The sequence below is a fragment of the Camellia sinensis genome, chromosome 4 (assembly GCF_055761805.1).
Source record: "Camellia sinensis isolate YWXY chromosome 4, ASM5576180v1, whole genome shotgun sequence".
In the NCBI taxonomy this organism is placed as follows: Eukaryota; Viridiplantae; Streptophyta; class Magnoliopsida; order Ericales; family Theaceae; genus Camellia; species Camellia sinensis.
The window spans coordinates 61164959-61192045 of record NC_138964.1 but is presented as its reverse complement, the minus strand read 5'-3'; the positions used below and the strand labels follow the sequence as shown (position 1 = coordinate 61192045).

Sequence of the window (27087 nt, the reverse complement as noted above, 5' to 3'; positions counted from 1 at the left end):
GATACCCGCTCAAGTGTAAGGAACTCCGCTCGAGCGTGAAAAACAAACCTGCAGTACTTTTGCAGACGCACAAGATGCTGAAAGTGTGCAAACTCCGCTCGAGCGCGAAGGGATCCGCTCGAGCGGACCACCAAAAATCTGGGCAACAAGAAATGGGACTAAAACTCAACCAACCTGTTCGAAACACGCCCAAGATATTTCTAAACTCCAATCCAAAGCATTAAAGGACGGAAATGAAATACAGGCGACAACTGCTATCAACGGAACCGAGTCCGGAATACAGTAAATAAGGAAGGGAAAACCGGGATTGTTATATAGAGGCTTGAATTTAAAAAATATATATAAAATAAACCACTATTTTGAGCCATAAAATAATATTACCCTTAAATTTAGATTATTGAGCAAGCTCCACTATTTTGTTTTCCATTGGATTTCTAATGACCGTAATAGGAAGAGAAGAAAATATTAAAAAAGAAGAATTTAGGATCATAAATATATGGAGAAATTTACAATATGTATCTTTTAAAATGATGCATATCGTAAAAAAAATTATGATTTTTTATGATAAATGTTATGATTGTTTATAATGTGTGTTACGATATTTTGTAGTGAAGTTATGATTATTGAATTTATGACATGCATCCTAAAATTAAGAATGATAATATTATGACACTTTGTGAGTTTTATTATGACATTTTGGGATTTTGTTACGATATTTTTCATTGAAAAAAAAGAGTTATAACTTTTTCAATGAAAAAGTTACAATATTTGTATTTAAATTATAAAATTTTGTAAAAAAATTATGAAAGTTATACCATGTGCAACTTTTTGAAAGTATATCTCTCTAAATATATATATTTATTTATTTATTTATATAACTCCTTTACCTACTGTTAAAAGTTGATTGTCCAGAAAAACTAATAAAAGATGGAAAGCTATGAAATTTATGACTAGGAAACAGGAAAACTAAATAAATAAATAATAATAATAATTGTAACGCCCCCAAAATATTACAAATAAATCCATCCATAAGCGAAGAGTGCATTATAGAATGGATATACTTTCATTCATTAGAGTTTATATTACAAAAAGTATTACATGCATTATACATTCATAAATGTTCATCCTGAATCTATAGCATGTAACCTTAGTTAATAACAACAAAATAAATGCTCTACGAGCTTACATCTTTCCAAGATATCACTTGGTGAAAACAAAAGAGAGTCCTAAACTCTATATATGTAAAGCTCCTGGCTTGAATAAACATTTAAACATAAACACAAAACAGAGCCTCTAACTCTTATGTCCTCCCAAGCTACGTCCTTGGAGGTAGTATGTCACCAGTACCTGAAAATGGTTTCCCAAGTAGGGTGAGCCAAAGCCCAGTAAAAATAGTCTAATACAATGTATGGAGTTTAACTAAGATATAAGTGTCAGATAAATGTTCAATAACCATGACCAACTTACATTCATCCCATAACCATTCAGTACCGATGTACACATCTCAATTCATTTCCATTTATTCATTCTACGTTAGTTCATTTCAAAATAACTCATAGGTCGTGTTTATAATTTTCCGAATAACCCAACTGAGACTACAACCCAGTGGTTCACAATTTAATGCAACCATCATTCAAACACTTCAATATGCCATTTTTCGGAATTCTCGTCCGAGGGAATCGGCACCCATATATAAGTAAGATTTTGGGACTATCACTCTGGACACTCCGGCCAACTTAATTTTAAATGGAGTCCATTCCTTATCTCCTCCCAAACAATGGAGTACATCTCCTATCTCCTCCCAAATAATGATACATATACAATGTATTTATAGCGATCCCGGATTTACCCTTGTTGTATAGTGATCCGGACATGTGTCCGTGGATGTTGGTAGTTGTTTATTATCTTGTTTACATCCTTTCTTACGTTGTATTTGAGTTATAGGATGTGTTGAGCGGGTTTGTTACAGGTTGGTTGAGTTTAGAAACCAAAACTAGTTGCCCAGATTTTTGGCCTGTACGCTCGAGCGGAGGTGTTGGCGCTCGAGCGTAGATTACGTCCATCCAGTATCTTGTTGTGCAGTGTTGTGAGCTCGAGCGTAGGGTTGGGAGCTCGAGCGGAGTCCTGGTTCTGCAAAAGTGCTGGGCGAGTGCATTCTGCGCTCGAGCGGGAGGTTGGCCGCTCGAGCGGAAGTCTGTGAGTGGCCGCTCGAGCGGGGTGTTTTACGCTCGAGCGGAAGACTGGGTTTAAATCCCGAAATTGTGACTTTTCAAATCACTTTTTCACTTTCTCTTCTCTCTCTTACTTTTCCAAAATCACCATTGTTGAGCCTCTCACTCTAGACTCTACCTTCTCTCTAGGTTTTGATCTAGTAGGAGTGATTTACTCACCTTTGGCCTTTACAAAAAAGTTGTTGATCGTCGAGGGCTTCATTTTAATCTGAAAATCTCGGGTTTTGGAGCACGTTGGGTTTTGTCGTCTTCTCCTTTGGGACTCCGAATTTGAGGTAGGGATAACCTACTCCTCTCTATGGGTTTTGTCTTTAAATTTTGGTATTTTGAGATGTTGGGCTTGGTTTGGTAATCTTGTAAAGGTTTGGGGCTTTTGTGTAATTTTTACAAAGGTTGGGGTTTTATTCATAATAAACCTAGATGCATGTTTGGCATAGAAAAATGGAATGATTGTTGAATCATTGATGAAAATGGGACCTAAGGGTTGAAATAGTAATTATGGAAAATGGCCTAATTACATTGTTTAATTAATTGGGATAATTAATTGGTGAGAAATGAGGAAATGAAATGTTGATTGAATATCCATTTGTGCATTTATTTTCTGTTTTAGAAATAACTGCTTTGGGCTATCGGTGGAGGATAGTCGAGATTGTTGTAGACAATACATGATGATTAGGTAAACGGAAACTAATCAATGGAATGTGTCATGGAACTTGACGGTTGATAGAATACATTAATTGTGTGTATTGTATGATTGTATATAGAACCAATGTGTTTATATACGTTATGTGTAGAGGAGGAGATAGGGGATGTACTCCGCGGTTTAGGGGAAGATAGGGGATGTACCTCTAAACCGGATAGGTATTGGGAGGAGATAGGGGATGAACTCCGTAGACAGAGCTCATATGCTTGTCTAGAGAAGTGAAGATAGAGCTCATATGCTTATCTTTGTGAAGTGTGGATACAGCTTGTATGCTTATCTGTGGATATTGTTGATATACATATCTGTTGTAGAGTGTGGATATAGCTTGTATGCTTATCTGTGGATATTGTTGATATACATATCTGAGAGAATGTGGATATAGCTTTTATGCTTATCTGAATGTGAGATATAGTTTTTATACATATCTGTGGAAATGATGATAGAGCTAGCATGCTTATCTGTTGAAAAAGGGAAAATGAAAAGTAATTGGGACTTGTAAGTCGTTGACATAAATATGAAATTTATGTGATTGTATCAGTGTTGACCAACTATCAATTGCTAATGTTTTAGTCATTGTCCATGGTTGGTTTAGTGTATTTCTACTGGGCTGTGGCTCACCCTATATGGGAATATCATTTTCAGGTACAGGAAGCATGCCACCTCCAAGGACATAGCTGGGAGGCTAGTGGCGGGCATAGTTTTGTCGTTTTACTTTTGATGTATTACATGTAATTTCAAGCCAAGGGCTTAATGTGTAAACGAGTTAGAACTCTTTGTTGTAACCAAGTGTTAACTTGGAAAGCTGTAAGCCCGTAGGGCATTTTATTATGAGGTTATCATGTAATACTTATATCTTGGAATTCTAATGAATGAAAGGAATGCGGTTAGTTTAAATGTAAATGCATGTCTTATCTGATGGGTTTATTGTTATTATTTTGAGGGCGTTACAACTTGGTATCAGAGCGTACCGGGTTTGAATACTTTGGGTACGTGGGAAGTGATTAGGATCACAATGGGTTTGTCTCGCTTGATAGAGACGTAGATGTAGTACCATATGCTATGTGTTTATTTGATAACATGCTTATGTGACTATGTGGGTATGGGATTTAATTTCTGGGATATTGATTGGATCCTTGAGTTTCTGGGAGTCTTGTTGGAAAAGCACTTGATCAATGCTGTTTCTAACCGGAACTCTAGTAACGCCTCGGGACTATTATTATCCGGAAATGAAATTCGTAAGTGCTTATGTGTTTATGTGCTTATGTGGAGTGAATTACACTTGTCCATGCATTAGGACGTGAGTGTTTAGTTTCGGCACATTTATGAATGTGCTAACGTTCTGTGTTGCCTTTATTAGGATGTCAGGACGAGGAAGAGGTGCTAGGCGTGGTAGACCTGCGAGGCAGGAAGTACCGTTACAGGGTGAGATTCCGGCAGTGCAGGAGGGAGTTGGGCAGGCCAATGTGGCCGAGCCAGTAGGTCAGCAGGCTATGGGTGCCTTGGCCAGAGAGATAGCAGGAGCTTTAGGTATTCTTAGAGCTGGGAATCAGGCAGCTGAGACAGGGCCTTCCTTCTTGAAGAGGGAGTTCTTTCGGTGTAATCCGGACGAGTTTATCGGGGATCCTAAAGAGCCGCTTAAGGCAGATGAATGGCTCGAACAGACAACGAAGACGTTTGAGATGCTTGGCATCGAGGACGGAGCACTGAAAGTGACCTTGGCATCTTTCCAACTGAAGGGAGATGCGGGTCAATGGTGGAAGTACGAGAAAGCTCGTGTTGGTGGTACTTGGGAGACGTTTGTGAATGCTTTTCAGGAGAGGTTTTTATCAGCAGCAGCTAGGGAGAAGCTGAGGGATCAGTTCAGCCGGCTTAATCAGCAGGGCTTGTCAGTGGCCGAGTTTGAGGCTACTTTTACCAGTCTGACTAGGTTTGCACCTGAACTGGTGGCGTCTGAGGAACGCCGTTGCTATGAGTTTGAGCGGAAGTTGAGGCGGGGCCTCAAGTTGAGAATTGGTGGGTCTTATATTCGAGAGTATAGACACCTAGTGGACGCTGCAGCTCATATGGAGCTTATGATGCAGGAGGAGGATGAGGGTCAGCGAGGCTCCAAGAGGAGCCAAGATAGTGAGAGTGATGGCAGGAGGCAGAGGGGTTCTAACCCTCAGCAGTCGCAGGGTGGTGTTGCTAGATCGACCTTCCCTGTGCCAAGTACAGGCTCCGGGAGAGGTGGTCAGGGGGATTTCACCTGTTACAAGTGTGGCCAGCTGGGTCACAAGGTATCTGTTTGCCCGCAGAAGGGTGGGGGTCAGAAAGCTGCTTCTTCTTCAGCTAGACCGCAGAGTCAGAGTTTGGGCAGGGGGCAGCTCTTGACTTGTTATCAGTGTGGACAACCTGGGCACATGAAGAGGTTTTGCCCACAGTTGAGTGCCACTTCGGGAGCGTCTGGTTCTAGGCAGACGCAGGGTTTTCAGCCAGCTCAGTCTGTGCAGGCCTCGAGGGCCAATCCGGGAGCTTCGTCATCCCAGTCTGTGCAGCAGTCTTTTGCTCCGAGAGGTGAGCAGGTAGACCAGGGGCCTACGGGGTGCGTGTATGCTGTTACCGCGCAGGATTTAGTACCGGCTCCATCAATAGTGAGAGGTACTTTTCTGTTTTGCAACTCAGTTGCTAATGTGTTGATAGACACGGGTGCATCTCATTCTTTTGTATCTGCTGCATTTGCATCTGTTTTGGAATTGGAGTTAGCACAGTTAGCATCTCCCATTTGTGTGGTATCGCCTTTGGGTGGTGAATTAATTCTGAAACAGGGTGTTAGAGGATGTGATATAGAGGTCGCCGACTATAGGCTTCCTTTTCCGTTTGTTGTCATGCCCATGAAGGGTTTTGATGTTATTTTGGGTATGGACTGGTTATCGTCATACCGGGCTGTTATTGATTGCTACCGCCAGAGGGTTACATTGTGTACCTTGAGCGGGGAGTGGTTCCATTTCTTGGGAGACCGGGTTGGTAGTGTTTTGCCACCGGGGTATGATTCGCGAGGGCGATGTGAGCTTAGTAGTCTACTTGCTAGCTCTGAGAGTGGTGAGAGTGGTGAGACCCAGGTTGTGTTACCGAGGGTGGTTTGTGAGTATTCGGATGTCTTTCCCGAAGATCTTGTTAGTTTGCCACCTCATCGAGAGATAGAGTTCTCTATTGATTTAATGCCTGGTACGGCGCCGATTTCTATGGCACCTTACCGTTTTGCTCCAGCAGAGTTGGTTGAGTTGAAAGTTCAGCTCCAGGAATTGCTCGATAAGGGCTTTGTTCGCCCTAGTGTTTCACCGTGGGGAGCACCGGCACTCTTTGTTAAAAAGAAAGATGGTGCCTTGAGATTGTGTATAGACTACCGGAAGTTGAATCGGGCTACGGTTAAAAATAAGTACCCTATGCCCCGTATAGATGATTTGTTTGACCAGTTGAAGGGTTCCCGTTGTTTCTCTAAGATAGACTTGAGATCGGGTTACCATCAGTTGAGGGTCAGGGAGAAAGATATTCCTAAGACGGCATTCCGTACGCGGTATGGCCATTATGAGTTTTTGGTGATGCCATTCGGACTTACCAATGCACCGGCAGTCTTTATGGACTTGATGAACCGGATTTTCCGGGAGTTCTTAGACCGATTTGTGGTTGTTTTCGTGGACGATATCCTTATCTATTCGTCTTCTGAGGAGGAGCACGAGGCACACTTGAGAGTGGTGCTTGAGTTACTTAGAGCCCATAGGCTGTATGCCAAGTTTGGGAAGTGTGAGTTCTGGCTGAGGGAAGTCAAATTCTTAGGCCACGTGGTATCCGGGGAAGGGGTGTCTGTTGATACATCCAAGGTTGAGGCAGTGCAAGATTGGGCACAGCCTAAGAGTGTGTTTGAGATCCGCAGTTTTCTGGGATTAGCTGGGTATTACCGTCGATTTGTGAAAGATTTCTCCAGGTTAGCGTCACCGTTGACTAGACTGACTCGGAAGGGAGTCAAGTTTGTGTGGAGTGAGGCTTGTGAAAAGTCGTTCCAAGAGTTGAAAGTTAGATTGACCACCGCTCCGGTATTGATTATTCCGGAGAGAGGGTTGGGTTATGCGGTTTATTGTGATGCCTCACGAGAGGGTTTGGGTTGTGTGTTGATGCAAGAGGGGAAAGTGGTAGCTTATGGCTCACGTCAGTTGAAAATACACGAGAAGAATTACCCCACACACGACCTAGAGTTAGCAGCTGTGATCTTTGCCTTGAAAATCTGGAGGCACTACCTTTATGGTGAGAGGTTCGAGGTATTCTCGGATCACAAGAGTTTGAAGTATCTGTTTACACAGAGAGACTTGAATCTGAGGCAGAGGAGATGGATGGAGTTCATCGAGGATTATGATTTTGAGTTGCATTATCATCCGGGAAAGGCCAATGTTGTGGCCGATGCCCTTAGTAGGAAAACCATTAGTGATGTAGCTTGTATAGCCATCCGGGAATGGGTGATGTTGGGAGCACTCGGCGAGTTTGATTTGCTACTGGGCGAATCTGTTGAGGCTGCGGCCTTGTTTTCTGTTGTTGCGCAGCCTACACTTGTGACTAGAGTGTTAGAGGCACAGAGAGGTGACCTTGAGGTAGAATCCCTCCGAGAGAAGATCTCCAGTGGGAAAGTTGAGAAGGGTTTGACGGTGTATCCCGACCTGAGTGTGAGATACCGAGACCGTTTGTTTGTACCGGAGTCTTGCCGTGAGGAAGTACTCCGAGAGTTTCACCATTCGCGCCTTGCGGTGCATCCGGGAGGTACTAAGATGTATCAGGATTTGGGTCGCCAATTTTGGTGGCGGGGTATGAAGAGAGATGTGGCTGTTTTCGTATCGAAGTGCCTTACTTGCCAGCAAGTGAAGGCCGAGCATCAGAGGCCAGCGGGTTTGTTGCAACCCTTGCCTATTGCCGAGTGGAAGTGGGAGCATGTCACTATGGACTTCGTTGTAGGTCTTCCGAGGACTCAGCGGGGTAGTGATGTTATTTGGGTGGTTGTAGACCGGTTGACTAAGTCGGCGCACTTTATTCCTATGCGCGTGAGAGATTCGGTAGATCATCTTGCCGACTTGTATATTCGGGACGTAGTGAGATTGCACGGGGTCCCAGTGACGATCGTCTCAGATAGAGATCCTCGTTTTACTGCCAGGTTGTGGCAGAGTTTGCAGAGGGCCTTGGGCACTAAGTTGACCTTTAGTACGGCCTATCATCCTCAGACTGATGGGCAGTCCGAGCGTACTATTCAGATCCTCGAGGATATGCTTCGGGGTTGTGTCCTGGACTTCAGTGGGACGTGGGAGAGGCACTTGCCATTGGTAGAGTTTGCCTACAACAACAGTTTTCAGTCTAGCATCGGTATGGCACCGTTTGAGGCCTTGTATGGCCGACCGTGTAGGTCTCCAGTGTGTTGGGCCGAGGTGGGTGATGCACCTTTGTTGGGTCCGGAGTTGGTTAGGGAGACGACGGAGAAAGTTGAGCTTATCCGTAAGAGGCTTGTTACAGCCCAGAGTCGACAAAAGAGTTATGCCGACCGTAGGAGGAGACCTTTGGCGTTTGAGGTAGGTGATCATGTCTTTCTGAAGATATCACCTAGGCGAGGCCTGATGAGGTTTGGGAAGAGTGGGAAGTTATCCCCTCGGTTTATTGGTCCTTTTGTGATCCTTGAAAGGATAGGTGAGGTTGCTTATCGGTTAGCCTTACCGCCGCAGTTGTCCGGAGTGCATGACGTGTTTCATGTGAGTATGCTTCGGAAGTATGAGCCAGATCCATCACATGTGCTGGATTGGAGCGATTTAGAGGTAGATGAGGATGCCTCGTATGAGGAGAGACCGGTTCGGGTCTTGGATAGGCGGGATCAGGTCCTGCGTGGTAAGACCATTCCTTTGGTGAAAGTCTTGTGGAAACATCACGGAGTGGAGGAAGCCACTTGGGAACGTGAGTTGGAAGTCCGTGAGAAATATCCGGACTTGTTTGTTGATGTGTGATCTTGTATTTAAATTTTACATTATGTTGAACTTAAGAGCTTCTATATATGTCTTAAGTTGTAAAACATTGAGAATGTTTTGATTATTGGAAGCATGTTTTGGAACTTGCCTCATATGGTAGTTGGATGTAACGCTATAAATGTTGAATATATTGTTGACATTGGAAAGTTAGTGCATAATGTTGGTGCATGTTAATAATACATATGTTGTTTACATATTGTGATATGTCTCTTGTTAAAGGGATGGGATGACCGGTAATGGGTCGAATTGTTGAATGTTAAAATGTAACATTGTTTAAAATGGAGGAAAACTTGTTTTTGAAAACTTGTGTTTAATTTCGGGGACGAAATTCTTTAAGGGGGGGAGGTTATAGCGATCCCGGATTTACCCTTGTTGTATAGTGATCCGGACATGTGTCCGTGGATGTTGGTAGTTGTTTATTATCTTGTTTACATCCTTTCTTACGTTGTATTTGAGTTATAGGATGTGTTGAGCGGGTTTGTTACAGGTTGGTTGAGTTTAGAAACCAAAACTAGTTGCCCAGATTTTTGGCCTGTACGCTCGAGCGGAGGTGTTGGCGCTCGAGCGTAGATTACGTCCATCCAGTATCTTGTTGTGCAGTGTTGTGAGCTCGAGCGTAGGGTTGGGAGCTCGAGCGGAGTCCTGGTTCTGCAAAAGTGCTGGGCGAGTGCATTCTGCGCTCGAGCGGGAGGTTGGCCGCTCGAGCGGAAGTCTGTGAGTGGCCGCTCGAGCGGGGTGTTTTACGCTCGAGCGGAAGACTGGGTTTAAATCCCGAAATTGTGACTTTTCAAATCACTTTTTCACTTTCTCTTCTCTCTCTTACTTTTCCAAAATCACCATTGTTGAGCCTCTCACTCTAGACTCTACCTTCTCTCTAGGTTTTGATCTAGTAGGAGTGATTTACTCACCTTTGGCCTTTACAAAAAAGTTGTTGATCGTCGAGGGCTTCATTTTAATCTGAAAATCTCGGGTTTTGGAGCACGTTGGGTTTTGTCGTCTTCTCCTTTGGGACTCCGAATTTGAGGTAGGGATAACCTACTCCTCTCTATGGGTTTTGTCTTTAAATTTTGGTATTTTGAGATGTTGGGCTTGGTTTGGTAATCTTGTAAAGGTTTGGGGCTTTTGTGTAATTTTTACAAAGGTTGGGGTTTTATTCATAATAAACCTAGATGCATGTTTGGCATAGAAAAATGGAATGATTGTTGAATCATTGATGAAAATGGGACCTAAGGGTTGAAATAGTAATTATGGAAAATGGCCTAATTACATTGTTTAATTAATTGGGATAATTAATTGGTGAGAAATGAGGAAATGAAATGTTGATTGAATATCCATTTGTGCATTTATTTTCTGTTTTAGAAATAACTGCTTTGGGCTATCGGTGGAGGATAGTCGAGATTGTTGTAGACAATACATGATGATTAGGTAAACGGAAACTAATCAATGGAATGTGTCATGGAACTTGACGGTTGATAGAATACATTAATTGTGTGTATTGTATGATTGTATATAGAACCAATGTGTTTATATACGTTATGTGTAGAGGAGGAGATAGGGGATGTACTCCGCGGTTTAGGGGAAGATAGGGGATGTACCTCTAAACCGGATAGGTATTGGGAGGAGATAGGGGATGAACTCCGTAGACAGAGCTCATATGCTTGTCTAGAGAAGTGAAGATAGAGCTCATATGCTTATCTTTGTGAAGTGTGGATACAGCTTGTATGCTTATCTGTGGATATTGTTGATATACATATCTGTTGTAGAGTGTGGATATAGCTTGTATGCTTATCTGTGGATATTGTTGATATACATATCTGAGAGAATGTGGATATAGCTTTTATGCTTATCTGAATGTGAGATATAGTTTTTATACATATCTGTGGAAATGATGATAGAGCTAGCATGCTTATCTGTTGAAAAAGGGAAAATGAAAAGTAATTGGGACTTGTAAGTCGTTGACATAAATATGAAATTTATGTGATTGTATCAGTGTTGACCAACTATCAATTGCTAATGTTTTAGTCATTGTCCATGGTTGGTTTAGTGTATTTCTACTGGGCTGTGGCTCACCCTATATGGGAATATCATTTTCAGGTACAGGAAGCATGCCACCTCCAAGGACATAGCTGGGAGGCTAGTGGCGGGCATAGTTTTGTCGTTTTACTTTTGATGTATTACATGTAATTTCAAGCCAAGGGCTTAATGTGTAAACGAGTTAGAACTCTTTGTTGTAACCAAGTGTTAACTTGGAAAGCTGTAAGCCCGTAGGGCATTTTATTATGAGGTTATCATGTAATACTTATATCTTGGAATTCTAATGAATGAAAGGAATGCGGTTAGTTTAAATGTAAATGCATGTCTTATCTGATGGGTTTATTGTTATTATTTTGAGGGCGTTACAGTATTTAAAAGTATCGTCATATACAATGACTATCCACAACTCATATTTAATGACATAGTTTAAGTGATTAGTTTCAATTCACCTAAACCTCATACAATTCCTACAACAATCATAGCTATCCTCCACCGATAGTCCAAAATAGATATTTCTAAATAGATATACAATCTTTAAAACAGATAATTCCTCACATTTCCATAAGTGAGTGATTCAATAAATCCAACTACACCAATCATACATACATACTCTCAATTTCACATTTTTCATACCAATTTCATTATTTTTACAAAATAATTATTCAAGATATATTAGGGCAAAACTTTCCATTCTTCCAATATTAATCCATAGGTTAAAATCAACTATTTTAACACAAGATAACTTCAAAACCAAACCCTATGATCAATTATATAACACCACATAGAAACCCCTCTTTCAATTTGAGACCAAACCCTAAGTTTACCCAAAAACTCCCAAAATTTCCACCATTTATACATAACAACAAATAACTAGGTTAAAACTCATACTAAAGTATAGAATATTCCTACCTCAAAGAGAGAAGATGAGCCAAGCAAGAGAGGAACCCCAAAGATGCCAAAATCTAACTTTGCTTGGTTCAAAAAGTGGATCTTGAGATGCTCCAACTTTTTATCAAAGGATATAGGGTGAGAAGATCACTAGATCTAGGCCAAAAAGAAGAGAGAGAGAGGCTCTCAACTCTAGGGTTTTGGTTGAAAAGATATGAAAAAGTAATGTAAAAAGCGCTTTTCGCGATCTGATATACGCGCAGTCCACTCGAGCGGAGAGTTTCACGCTCGAACATTAGACACAAAGATTTGTTTGGCTCGAGCGCAAGAAGAGGCCTGCTCGAGCGCAGATTACACACCTCTAGAACTTTTGCAGACGACAGACCAACCGCTTGAGCTCAAGAAAGGACGTTCGAACGCCCACCCACTTGAGCGGAAGAAATGTCGCTCAAGCGTGAAAGACACCCCTCTAGTACTTTTGCAGACGTGCAAAGTACTGAAGGTTTGCAACTCCCGCTCGAGCACAATAAAGGCCGCTCGAGCGGAGAACCAAAATTTACACAGCCAGCTTGAGCGCAAGAATGGCCGCTCGAGCGGAAGACCAAAAATCTAGACAACACAAAGTTTGAAAACTAAGTAACCAACCTGTTCCAAATACAAACACAGCCACAACAACCTAAAGACCAATTTCAAAGGTACACAAGGGAAGAAAGAGATAGTCAACAATATGAAAGCATTAAACCCGAGTCTGGAATATCACAAGAGTTGAGTAAAAACTGAGATCGCTATAAAAATCAGATGTAATATAAACCACAATTGAAAGCCATGGCCTTGTGGGCCTATGGCCAGGGCCGGGCCGGCCCACTGGCTATGAGCGTTGGACATCGGAGAGGAAGAAGTCCACCGAGAAGTACATGGCCGTAGTGAGCAAGAGAGGGGCTTGGCCCGTTGCCTTGGACTCTTTATGGACCTTAGCCCGCCATTTATGGAGTAAGAGGCCCAAATTTTCCATTTCTTTTGGGTTTTGAGGAGATTCCCAATCAAGATCAACACCATCCAAACCGAACTTTCTTGCTACTTCTATGGATGACTCAATGAAACTCCTCCTTGAGTGACTACTAGATACCATGTTGGAAAAGATACTCAGGTCTTTGCCGACTCCACCGATGGAAAAAAGTGTCTTCACTGGAGGTTTCTTAGCATGGAGCGTAGACGTAAAATCCAAGAGCATCGAGGCTGTTGAATTTGAGATGTCAAACTTGAAAGTGACATTGTTAGGTGAAAGAAAAGCATAGTAGATGTGAGTGAACAACGTAGTGTTGATGAATGACGGAGGCAAATCTGTGGCCCCTAAGGCCAATAAGCCCCTTTGATTACTTGAGATGGTGAGGTGGAGGCCATGGCACAACAAGTAGTAGTCAAGATGACAAAAACACAAAGACAGTAGTAGCAGTTGTAGTCAGCGGTGGAGGGAGTGAAGGCCCGGGGGGGGTCACGTGCTCCCCTGAATTTTGGAATTTTTTTTAAACAAAATTTTGCAAACATAAAGAAAATATTTTTAATAAAAAAAATTACAAAAATATTATTAGAGTGAAATGTCAATGACATTTTAAAAACTATGAGAACAATAATGATTGTTTTAATTGAAAATAAAGAGACTATTATAAACCATATTATTTATGAAAATTTTTGAATGTAACGGTGATGTCATTATTATTGACATGCAAGTATAAGTAATCTCACTATAAAGATATGAAATTTATTGGATTGTTAGTTACATTTGACATGTGAGGTTTACTCTCTATGTGTTTATATACTATTAGTTGGTGATATCACATATTAATGATGATGTGATATTACCATTATATCGAATTTTTAATCAAATTTTGTATAAAAAAGAATATATCATTATATAATTTATTGTAAGACTTTTATCCATATTTTTTTTTTATATTGTTCATGATACACTAGTTACAAATAGCATTATTTTTCTGATGTTTCTTGAAATCAATCGTAAAAACTTGCGTGAAATATTTTTGTAAAAATTTTGGATATTGTAATTAATAAGTGCTCCCTCTAATTTAATTTTCTTTCTCCGCCACTGGTTGTAGTAACCTTTGAGGGTTGCCATTGCTTTTCTTTTTTTGTGTGTAGTCAATGTAGTACTCACAATACTATGGTTTTTTTAGTACATACATATAGGGGGGAGAGAGAGAGAGAGATGCTTTCATGCAATAAGGCAAGTGGGCATTGCTTTATAGAGTTTTTTGGAGTGTTGTGTTTAGCTATGTCTCGTAAGAAATTTTGGATGTAGTTGAAAGAAGTTAACAACATTAAGGTGTGAAGAAAATGTTGGCTGGACTAGTTTTGATGGGGTCAGGTTAGTTTATAGTGTTCCAAGTTTATTTTTCTATTTTTATTTATTTATTTTCTAGAAAGCCGTCCATCACTAGTGGGACTAATTCAACATGGTGATCAACCAAAAATCAAAAGAGGACATTTGGATAATGCCTATGTAGTGGATGACAAAACAACACCCATAGACAAGGTGAAGTTAGCTCAAGGTAAATAGTTTTTCCAAATTGAAGTATTAAAAATGGGGCATTTTTTAATAAATTTCTTTTCACCTATTTATATTTCATTTAATTTACATTATTTTTTTTATGTTTCAATAAGTCTTATTGTTGACATAGTTACCAAAATACCTTTAATAATATTCACATTTACAGTGTAAATGTTTCGTGATGTGAATGTTCACATCGTCGATGCAAATGTTCACACTATCAATGTGAATGTTAATGTTAACATGTCAATGTGAATGTTCACACTATCAACATGAATATTCACACGTCAATGTGAATATTCACATTGCAAAATATGAATGTTCACATCACCAAATTGCTAACCGTTTAAAAAATATTTGTAAGGGTAGAAATATCCATAAAATATCTTAAATATGAGAATTAGGATTTGGTAGATCAAATATCCAAATAATCGATTCTGGGGTGCTGCTGTGCTCCCGTGGAGGATTTTTCGAGTCTTTTTTGATGATCTGAACTGTTCATATTGTAGGGTTTGTTAAATAGATCATCCATGCAAAAAATCAAATTGATTGGAAATTTATAATTTTATAACAAGAGTACATTTGTTTAAAAAAAAAATGGTTAACATTATCTCGATAATTTTTGTAAAATAATTTGAATCTGATCATAGGGTTACAAATTTCTGATTAACTTGATTTTTTGTATGGATGATATACTCGACGAACCCTACAATATCAACAGCTGGGATCATCGAAAAAGACTCAAAAAAAGCCCCCACGTGCTCACAACATATCGCTGTTGTGACTTAGTCACATCAGCAACCCCAGGTCCCCCAATAATAAGACTTATTGGAATATAAGAATATCTTATGGACTAATTGAGAAACAAACACTTGAAAAATAATTTTCTAATAAATCTCTCATTAAAAAATCTATAGGTAAATAAATAAATAAAAATTTGGGACAATTGGTGCACAATGGTGGCAGGAAAAGTTAATTACTCATTAAAAAAATATTATAATTTTAATAATTAATATTTATAATATTTATCATTATTTTGCAATGTTTTTTTTTTTCTAACACCCACTGTGATATAGTTTCTCCGAAGAATTTTACATCATCAAATATATATCTTGACTTTAGTCAAATAAGAAATGGAGTAGAGCAATCTCTCTCATGGGATACAAAAAGATCTCATCATTATATTTTCATTATATAGATGATCTCCAATCCTCACTCAGATATTTTATTAAATTTGAATTTGATAAAAAAAAAATAATTACTTTTTAGGTTTCAACTATGATATCAATCTCATATCAAATTAAGGTAAAATCAAAACTTCTAACAAATTAAGGGAGCATTTAACATTTCATCAAATTTCATAGGTGATCATTGGTGGGCAACCTGGTGGACGATCGGCCGGACAACCGGGTGGACGATTGAATTGGAAAAGATTTCATGAAAATTTACTCTAGGCTAAACATCCAGCCAAATTTAATGAAACGATTGGAACATATCATATCAGATCAAACTTTTACTCAAATTTTACTCAAATTTGATAAAAAAAATTGATGAAACGTTGGAGATGCTCTTAATTAAGACAATTTAATCAAAATATTTTAATTGTGATGGTTAGAATGTTGTTATGAATTTTAATAATATTATAGTATAAAAAATTAAATTACAATATAAAAAATTATAAAGAACTCTAATTAAAAATTTTACTTCAGACTTCAAATAGGCTTGAGATGCCCTTGGTCTAAAGGCCACCATGTGTTTTGTTATGATGATTTGATTCATTATTCATGTGTATATATTATTTGTAAAATAAAAATCAATTAATTAATTAATAAAAATAATTAATCTGATAATTATAAAAATACGTATTTATCATATTTGTCTTGAAAAAACATATAGTAATTATGATTTCGAAAATAAACCATTCACCATTTTCTTTTTTTTCTTTTTTTCTTTTCTTTTTTTTTGTTTTAAAGATAAATATAATCCAATTTCATTTTGTTTAATACATATACATAGACTTTTAAAATGAACATACTAGATCATCCAAGGGCGGACCTAGGGCTGGGCATAGGTGGCTGCAGCCCAGTCCAAAATTTAAAAAATCTATAGAATTTTTTTTTTCCACCCAACCCAGCCTCCCAACCTCTCCCAACCTAGCCCCAAATAAGGGCCAATAGTTTTTTTGTTTGTTTTTTAAATAGGCAGCCCAATAGCTACCCAATACTTACCCAAAAAAATAGATAGGCAGGCCAACAAGTTTGTATTTGTTTAAAGAACAAATCTTCCAAACACAATCCTCACATCTTTCAATAGATAGGAAGCAGTCCTCTCTTCGTCTTCTCCGTTGTCTCTAGTAGCCTATAGCAACTCCGCTTTCCTAACATTTTTTGTAAATGTAATTAACCAATTATATTATTTCGTTGGTTGAGAATGGAATTGATTAACACTGGTTTTAAAATTTTGTCTTTATGCAACAAATATTATATTACTCTTAGTTTTTTTATGATGTTGCCTTGTTCAATGTTCTATCTTAGTTTTTTAACTTTAAAATATGATAAAACTGTCATTCGCAATTCAATAAGGGATGAGTTTCTTGCCGATTGCTTGTCTCTCTATCTTGAATGAGACTTTAAATTGAAAATTAATCTAGATTTTGTAATCGATGAATTCAAATATTTAGAGACTCACCGAGTACAACTTAATTAGATTGTTTCTAATCAATAAATTTAGATATTAATTTAGATTATATTATTAAATTCTCTTTTTTCTTATGTGGTTATACTTAAAATATATTGTATAATCGAAGTAGAACCCATGGTCAGTTTACATGCGCGGACTGCATATGTGTGGGCTGGAAATATGCCATTTTCGCATATTAGTTATATTTTAGAGCTTTGGACGCCAACATATTACAACACTAACCACAGGTACAAGTCAATTAATTGATCAGCAGGCCTAAATCATCTTTAATTAGACTGTGTTTTGATGACGTGATCTATGGTGAACAATTGAAAATAGGATCATGTTTGATTTGAGGATAGGATGAGATGGATAAGACATTCTAATGAAGGTATTTTAATCATTATAGAATAGACTATATACTAGATAAATTATATTTTTTATCCTAAAAAATAATATAATAAATAGGCCACACTATCTAAAAAATACAGGTGGATATTGAGAGATTCAAACCTTAATATAAAAATGAAATAATAAATGAGTTGGACGGTCATAAAATAATATTATTCTCATAGTGAATTTTTTTGAAGCAAGTCTTGAATATAAAAATAAAAAAAAATAAAAAAAACTTTATCATATATAAAAATAACATATAAAAATGACTTGTATTCAATAAGATTGTCATAAAATTGAAATTATTTTATGACTATCCCAGTGATATTTCCACTAATATGGTAGTTAAAATGGCATGACACAAATGGCAGTGCCCATGTTAATTTAATTGGCATTGTGAATGTGATAGCTAGGTTTGTAACCCTATTTCTATAGGGGATGATGGGTGAGCACTAATAGCCTTTGATCAGCTTTTGTGTTTGTACTCATGAGCTATATATATATATATATATAGCTCATTGGGAAGGAGGGTTGGGTTGGATTTGGGGCTATTTTAGTCACAAAAAGATAAAATAAATTTTTTAATCCAATAAGACAAAACACCACATTCAATTCATAATCATTACATTCTTTCTCCCACAAAAAGTCAAAAAAAACCAAAAAGTCCTTCCCAAATAAGTCTTTTTAGTCCTAAACTAAAATAAACAAAAAGTTAAAAAGCCAACTCACTTTCCGAACGAAGCCTTAGTAGGCATTACGCGTACCATTATGGTTTTACTTTAGATCTGTTGAATTCATTTGTTAATCATTTTAGGTTATTATAGTCTCTGTTAGAACATGGGTGTCAAAAGTGCAGTGAAGTAGTAGTCACTTGAAAGGTAATAAATAGAGTTTCAAAAAACTTGGACAACTCCTTACTTCTATAGCTGGCCAAGTGTGTACATTGCCAACTTGTATTATAATTAACTAATCAACCACGAAATTTATAAAAAAAAAAAAAAAAAAAAAAAAAAAAAAAAAAAGCAACTAATGAGTTCAAATACACAGAGAAGGGGAAACCAATCCCCGTGCCTAAAGCAGCTCCCAACCACTAGGCTACCCTTTTGTCTCGGTCGACGCCATACCAATAGGTGTAACTTTACTCACAACTCAACATCTAGTCTAGTTAGTCATGGGAGAGATGAAAGTTCCTACCAAGAAATCATCACTTCCAATAAATCATCAACTAAATTGGTTTAACTAAAGCAGAAATACAACCAAAAACTGATTAATTTAAAATATCAATTAGATTTGTTGGAGAAATATTAAATAATTAACATACAAATATGCAATGAAAATTAAGGAAAAGAAAAAGAAAAAGAACGAAGAAAGTAAGGACCGACAAAGGGGGACAACTCATATGAGGTGGTCAAAAGCTCCCTCCTCCGTGGGCTTGGCTTTGCAAGTTAGTTACCTCACCTGAGAGGCATCACAACCATATTTTCCGCCCACCCCCATATGTATCCTTCATTTGCAATAAAAAATGTCTATTCATCCAAAAATTATGTGTTGTCACAATTTAATTTTTATTATTAAAATAATGTGACTTAATTTGTTTTATGTTGGTTTTTTAAAAAATAACACGATTAGTGTCATGCAATGAATGACATTGACCACTACTTTAATACCACTAAATAACTTATCTTATTCACCTGATGGTTAATTGTCGGAGTAATTATAAAGTATTTTGAAATATTATGTGACATATTGTCTATTTTGTGAAGTAACAATTTTTCATTTACCTCAAGCATCACATAGATGACACCACATGACACCCCAAAACTACCTAATAGTTTTCCTCATGCATGATTTTTCAAGGGTCCTTGTGAAGCACGGCAGATTCAAATCATTTAGACAATTCTTCTTGATGATGCGTCCGAACTAATTTATATATATACATAGTTGGTAGTGTATGAATATATTTAAAAAAAAAAAATTCAATAGAGTAGTCCTGTAACCGTGTCACAAAATATTCCTTATTTGCAAAACTAAAAAAATAGTATGAGCAACTTAAAACTTTGCTCACTCCAGCTCATTGCAGCCTTATCAATTGGTCAAATTAAAAACATTGACTCAATCCAACAATTGAAATTTTTTTACATGAGTAAAAAATTATTCTTTCACCAATAAAAAAAATTACTACTTGACTAAGACATTTGATCAATATATATGACATGGTATTAATGAAGCGATTGAAATCGACTTGAATTTGACTGTCAATAGTCTCTTAATTCACATCCGAAGTGCCAGCAAAAATATTTGTATGTAATTTAGTTTAATTATATATAAATGCTACTTTACCAATTAGAATTTAGAACCCTACTTAAAAGGTTAATGAGTCCATATAAATAGTCATTAATTAAACTTAAGGAGACCTAAGCTATTAAAACACTAAATTTAAAAATAAAATAAAATAAAATAAAATAAAATAAAATAAAATAAAGTAAAGTAATATTGGGTACTTCCCTTTCCACACCAATTAATCAGTTTCTACTACCAAATGTACCATTAGAATCCATAACTTAAACCTGAATTGAATTCACTTCTGGTTCTTTATCTGAAACTCATTGGCTTTATAGTACTCCTCCATCTGCCATGCATGAACTTGAGAAGGACCACTTGCCATCTTCAGGTACTGCATATATGGCAACATTGTCTGCATGCTTGAACCGCCACAGTAACCCATAGAGGGCGAAGGATGATGATTTTTACCAACCTCATTCTCCATCATCCTAGACATTGAAAATGACGACTCAGTGCATGAGACTCTTGTTAAAACAGGTTCTAGAGAGGGCAACAACATTATTGGATCATAATATATAGACGTCTTTAGTGGATCAATGCACTGCAAGTTGCTGCTAGACATACCGCCAAGTTGAGTGTAATGGGTGTCATTAATGTTGTTCATTGGCATCATCATTGGACTAATTACCATGGATTTTGCATCAAGCTCAACAATTCCTTGGTGATCAGTCTGATCAAAAGGGTAATGAAGAGAGACGTCATCAATTTCATACAGCGGATTCAACAAAGAAATAGGCGTGTCCTCATGGATAGTCCCCATTTGCAAACTTGTAGTACCAAACATGCCTTGCATGTAATAATTCGAATAGTTTTGTTGAGTGGTTTGTTCCATATTGTTAAGACTTGCCAATGCTTGAGTTCCCTTCATGAATTCAACCCTAGCCTTCACATCTGCAAGCTTACCCTCCAACATACCTTCAAAGGCTCTCAGCTGCCCCTCCGGCAAGTCATTGTAACAATCATCCCACGTAGAGTACAAAGCCTTGTCATTCTTCTTACGTAGTTTGACAAGCGCGTCTTCAATCTTTTGGTTTCGGTTCTCAAAAAAGTTGGACAAATCAAGCGTCCTCCTATGACGATCTTCAATAGATTGGTTTCTATAGGAGTCAATCAAGCGTTGAATATCATTGGGATTTTGGGGCCAGATTTCTACCTTGGTGGAATAATCATCCAACTCAGGTCCATAGATGATCAGGCAGACTTGGACATCACATAGAGTTTCTAGTTCACAAGTCTTCTTCTTCAAGGCCTTCTTTCTCTTTTGATAGGTTACATAGCGAGCCTTTTCGTTTCTTATGAGTTCCATTCTTTGTTTAGCTCGACCCATCTACAAATCTAATAGACATCATGTATTGATAATCATGTCATGAATTCTCGTATAAAAAAAATTACAAAAAAAAAAATTTGAACAAACAAATGAGCAAATAAAAGTTGCAATTCATATTTTAAAAGATCCCCAATATAAGGATGAGCAAAAATATAGTTTGGTTCAAGCCAAAACCACGTAATGCACACCTACATCATTCTCATTGGTTAGGCCCCCGTTAGTAGGGTTGTGACCAGGGCCAGACCTGAGTTTTTCAGGGCCCAAGGCAAACATTAAAATGGGGGTCTTTTTATATAAAACTACAAAAAAAATAAAATAAAATAACTGTGGGGCAAAATGAAATTACTTAATTTTATTTAAATTAAATTAGTTTTTCTATTTTTTCCTTTCATATACAGAACAACCATGATTATAAAATTAATCTAAATTGAAGAGAAATTCAACTGAGATAGATTACAAACTGAAGAAAATATTTGATTCAAGCAAAACAAAAGCATGACAAAATTTAATCAACAAAAAAATTAGATTAAAAAAATAGACATTGAAATTAGATTTATGGCACAAATCAAAATTAAAAGCAATGCAATCAATAATTTTTAAAAAAAGAAAAGGAAAAAAAAGAGATTAAATTGGAAAGCAAAGTTCTCAAATCAAATAAGAGCAATGAATTTAAAAGAGTCCCGCATCGATTATCTCGTGGCCTATAATTTGGACTGGCCGTTTGTTTGGTCTCCGCATAGATTAGGCGATGCTTGGATGCTTTGAACAGAGATCGACCAAGTACTTGCTTTTGTCCATGAGTTAGATGGACCCACGACTTGCTTGTGTCCACGAGTTATAGACTTTTGTTTCTAGTATTATAGTAGAAAACGTTGTGGTAGTTGGTCAAGTTAATGCCAGTCATACAGCGAATTTGACTTGTTCAGTTAGTCAAACAAGCCAACTCATTTGTATGTTTTTTAACAGGTTTCTGTGTGTTAGGTTTTATTTCTTGGCAATCCCGTTTGACAAAACTCCTTTGAGTTGTAATTTTATTCGCATTTTTATTTCAGTGAGGCTATGAGTTGTTAGATGCGAATCCAACCCGAATCAAGCATTTCAGAGAAGTTTGTGATGATAAAGCTTTCAAGATTGCCACTTCGCTGATTATGACGGGGATCGAGCTGCCCGGTCAGCTCGCGGGGGTCCAGGGGGCAGCGCCCCTTGGCGGGTCCGGGGCAGCGCCACGGCGGGGTTAAGGGGCAGCGCCCCCGAAGCAAAATGCAAAAATGCATTCAAAGTTGCCTGTCCGAGCATGTTATTTTTTTCCAGTTTTTCCATTTTTGGCCTTCCCGCTCGAGCGGGGAAAGTGACGCTCGAGCGGGGATTGGAAGCTCTCAGCATCTCTGCAGTCGCCTGTAAAAATACTGGAATGTGTGATTTTACGCTCGAGCGGATGCTCCTACGCTCGAGCGCATCTCAGTTTGTTCGCACGCAGTTTTTGGTCAGTCCGCTCGAGCGGGCTGTGTTTCGCGTGTTGGGTCAGATTTTAGTGGGACTTCTCCAGATCTTCTTTTTGGTTTCTAGGGTTTATATCTGGGGATACTTTGGGAGTTTTCTTTGATGTTTTATTGAGTATTCAACTCATGATCTAAAGAGAGTACATCAAAGGTTTGTTTGCTATACACAAAAGAGAGAGTTATTCTTCAGTTGTGGATTCTGAAGAATTCGAGCCTGAAGCTTTGGTGGAATCCGGAGTGGCTCATCAGAAAGACAATTCCGTGGTGAAGATGGGGTTGGAAGAGGCACATAGAGGTTGGTTCAATTAGGCGTTGTGGATTCGCTAGGTAATTGAGAGTATACCTGTGTAATTCCTTTAATTCTTCTTAGTGGATTGTTCTTGTGGCTGTTGCCCGTGGTTTTTTTATCACAGTTGGAGGTGTCCAATTGTGGTTTTTTCCACGTTAAATCACTGTGTCTCTTTGTCTTGATTGTTTGATTGGGATTGTTATATTCTGCTTAAAATTGTTACATAATCACAAATCAACATCTAGGGGATTTCTAGATTTTTCACTGTGGATTCTCTGGTGAAGAGAGCGTATGAGAATTGGAACCAAGCTGTAGAATATGATGTTGAAGTCCTGAACTCTCTATCCATTGGAAAGAACGAAACAAGAGCCTCAGCTTCCGCTATATCCGAACACAATCATGTCACAACTACCCAGTATCTCCTTTCAACCAAGGCCACAATGCCAAACCAAAAACAACCTTTCGAACTCTCAGTTGATTGAATTTCCATTCATAAGGTCTGATTCAGTGGTGGGAATGGCGATAACTACCCCACAAGCTGAGTTAGCTGGCACCGCGGATTATGGATCGGTTGGAATGTCGGCCTTTGGTGGTTCTTATCTTCCGGGAGAATGGTCAAGGCCAAGGGATGGGCACGGATTTGAAGACTTCTTCTCTGAGGATATCCGATCAAGGAGTTCGGAGATGTTGGAGAGTGATGATATGCAGAGGCTATTAAAGACATTCAACATGGGAATTGGATCTACGTTTGGCCATTCTGACGAGGCTTGTTTTTCTTACAATGCCTCATATGAGCATCAGTTGGGTCAGACATATGGACAAGAGCGTGGACGAACTTCGGGAAAGGCTGTTGTAGGATGGCTTAAGTTGAAAGCTGCTCTGAGATGGGGGATATTTATAAGGAAGAAAGCTGCACAGAGAAGAGCTCAGCTTGTTGAGCTCGACTAAATCAATCGCTCGGTCTATTTTGATTTTTGTGGGTTTAGTTCGAGTTGACAAGCAATGGGAGGGCAAAGGGGACCGGAATTGTTTATCATATATATGAGGACTGAAACCTTTGTTTTCCATTTTTGTCAAAATGATTAATTTTATTTTCCTTTCTTTTCATTTTGTTTGTTAAGTGGAGTTTTTGTTTTGTTTTGCTTTCTTTTTGATTACCATTTCTCATTGCTTGTATGTTTTGTTTTCGCTTTCCTTTTTGTTTGGATTATTTTTCTTGGTTGTTCTTCCCTGGTCAAAGAAAGGCTGCTACTTGTACACCGTAATATCATTTCCCCCCTCCTGATAAATTAGAAATATATTCCCTCAGATATGTATAAAATACAAATTACTCTCCGTGATTCGGTGATTCTGGAAGTTACATTCCATTCCCTTGAGGTTTAGTATGACAATGCAATTTCCTCCCTTCGTCAATCAACCATGAGGTAACAGAATTGAATGATGTGAGACCGCCTATTTCTACGCATGGTTTCCTTTCCCTATACACATCTTTTTATTCGGAAATCAACTTTCAAATAAAATTATTTAGTTTAGAAATCAACATTCAAATTTGATTCAACTGTATCTTTGGTTTGGAAATCAAATAATATTGTTCAAATATCAATTTCTGAACAAAAAATTTAAACATTGTGTGAACTAAGATAATGTATTGTGGAAATACAAGCTCTGTTTTCCAATATACCCATTTTATTCATAACTCTATTTTTTTTTTTTTAATTAAAAACATTTTTTGTAAATTATTTTATACATATAAGAGACTTAACATTTTTTACAGTCTCAGTTAACACTAGTGGCTGATAAGGGGATAATTGTAATTTTCGTAACCACCAAAAAAGAAAAAAAAAAGAATTTATATTTATCATAAACCTTAGGGAATGTATTTATAATTTTTATTTCATTTATTATTATTTATTTAATTGTGTTATTCACAAATTGATGATTTAGCTTTTGATGTGTATTCTGTATCACCTTGCAAACTTAGTCACGCTAAAACACTTTCAGATCTTCTTCAACAACATGAATTGTTTTTCCAATGCTCTATTAAGCATGGAAGATGAGTAGTGATTTTAACTTTGAAGTTTTGGGTTAGGGCCCTAACTATAACCATTCTTTCAATGGCAATCACTGTTGCCAGCCTCTTCTTGCAGAGGCTCATTTTAATGGGTCCTAACAGCAACCATTCTTTAACTCAGGTGTGCTGATAATATGCTTCTTTGACACACGCTGCAGCGTGATTTCTAACTCGATGTGCATAAGTGTATTTCTTTAGATTCATGTACTATGGCGGTCAAATTGAGAATGAACATCATGGAAAATTGTGCTTGTTATAGTGTTGAAGTCGTAGCATCGACAAAAACACAAAACAAACAAATCTATATAAACATATGAGAGGCTCATTCTATGGTTACATACTCTTGTTGGAGACTTGAGGAGAGAAGCTTACATTAAGAGATGAGGGTTTAAAACTTACAATACAATAACTAAGGGGCCAAAAAGGGGAAAATGAAACAAAATTGAAGAGAGGAAAAAGAACTTGAGAGTATGAGGAAATGATGAGGAAGAGTGAGTGACTTCTTTGGAAACAGCAAACTACATGAGATTTCAAGTGATGTGCTTTGGAAAACGCCAGTTTGTAGACGTTGGCAATACATCAGTCCTTGCTTCATAAGAACACTCAAGGAGACTCCAATTCAAGGTTATACTTGAACAGGTCTGAAAATATATTAAAAAAAAAAAATTCTTCAGAGGTCAAAAACATTGGGTCATTTTTCCATTTACTTTCACAGGATACAAACCACTCGAGTCTAATTGATGCACGTGATTTACAAGTGATTGTGCATATCTGCCACCTATTTCCCCACCACCACTTGCACATCCTCTTTCCCTCGCTACTTCCACCACCTCTTCCCCTCACCTTGTCAGGTCTGGATTTTCAAAATTTTAATTAGATGAAAATTAATTAATTTAAGCGTGATCTTTTAGTAAAATATTTCCATTTAACCTTATTCATTTCATTCCCAAAATTCTTTTACTTAGCCACTTCTGAAAGGCAAAAAACATTTTTCAAATTAAAACCTTACCAACACCACCACACTGCATTGCCACTACCACTACTATCGCCGCCAACCCACCACTACCACAACCCCACCACCACCACCATTAATACAACTACTAGTACATTAGTTTCAAAATTACAATCAAATATAGAAAAACATTTTTTATGAAATTTTTTTTTCAAAATAACATACAAACAGAGCCTAAGACAATGGAATAGCAAGTATAAAGTGTGTGTGTGTGTTTTTTTTTGCAAAGACCAAAATTCTAATGAGACATTAACAGATGAACTGGCCCAACATTTGCTCTTCCATTACTCTTTCAACCAGTGATGGTTTTTACATTACATGCACCTTGACTCTGTTTATTTTACATGAAATTCAGATCAAATCAGGCGACAATAATCTCAAAGCTTTCTGCAGGCCCGGCCTGAGATTTCCGGGGTCCAAAGCCGATAATCAACTATTAAATTTCTGGGGCCTTCACATTTTTTTTTTCATTGAATGAAAAAAAAAATTTAAGGTAAAGGACAAAAGATTTAATTATGTGATGATGTGAACAAAACACAATACAAAACTTTTAAATTATGTGATGTGAACTATTAAACTAAAACAAATTCTTCTCCATGATGTAAATACTAATATTATAATAGCAATTAATTGTGTAAAAGACAAGACAAATATTTAATTAATTGAATAGAAAAAAAAAAAAAATTACCTGTGCTTGCTGCTGCTCCCCTCCGTGTGCTCTGCTCTGTTTGTGTGCTGCTACTTGGTTGCTTTGTTAGCTTGGGCTGCTGCCTGCCGGTGTGCTGTCAAACAAACTGTAGGGAAAATTGGATTAAGAGAAGGTAGGGTTAGGAATAAGAAAAAAGGGGCCTTTCAAATTGCTGTTGGGCCTACTGTTGGCCTTTCAAAATACTGCTGTCAAACTTGGGCCTTTCAATTTTTTAATGGGTAAATTTGTTTAGTTTAATTAGATCAATGATACTGTGGAAATTTTTTCTTGAAATCTTGTAAAAAGTGTTATGGGCATTCCAAGGTCCGTAATTATTA

The 27087-nt window shown here is 37.7% G+C and overlaps 1 protein-coding gene and 1 pseudogene across 2 annotated transcripts; one reads left to right on the top strand and one right to left on the bottom strand.

Annotated features, from left to right (window-relative positions):
* Positions 1 to 19817: 19817 nt before the first annotated feature.
* On the bottom strand, positions 19818 to 26856 carry LOC114272295 (uncharacterized). Its single transcript, XM_082925031.1, has 2 exons — positions 26750 to 26856; positions 19818 to 21198 (listed from the first exon to the last, which is right to left on the bottom strand). The coding sequence occupies exon 2, from the start codon at positions 21188 to 21190 to the stop codon at positions 20099 to 20101; it is 1092 nt and encodes a 363-aa protein (XP_082781157.1). The 5' UTR covers positions 21191 to 21198; positions 26750 to 26856; the 3' UTR covers positions 19818 to 20098.
* Positions 21468 to 24288, top strand: LOC114272305 (calmodulin-binding protein 60 E pseudogene; annotated as a pseudogene). Its single transcript, XR_014365894.1, has 2 exons — positions 21468 to 21473; positions 23224 to 24288. The product of XR_014365894.1 is annotated as a calmodulin-binding protein 60 E pseudogene (transcript).
* Positions 26857 to 27087: the final 231 nt, after the last annotated feature.

Bases quoted from the DNA above. Each gene is read 5' to 3' on its own strand.
- LOC114272295 (XM_082925031.1), bottom strand. From the start codon at position 21,190: ATGGGTCGAGCTAAACAAAGAATGGAACTCATAAGAAACGAAAAGGCT.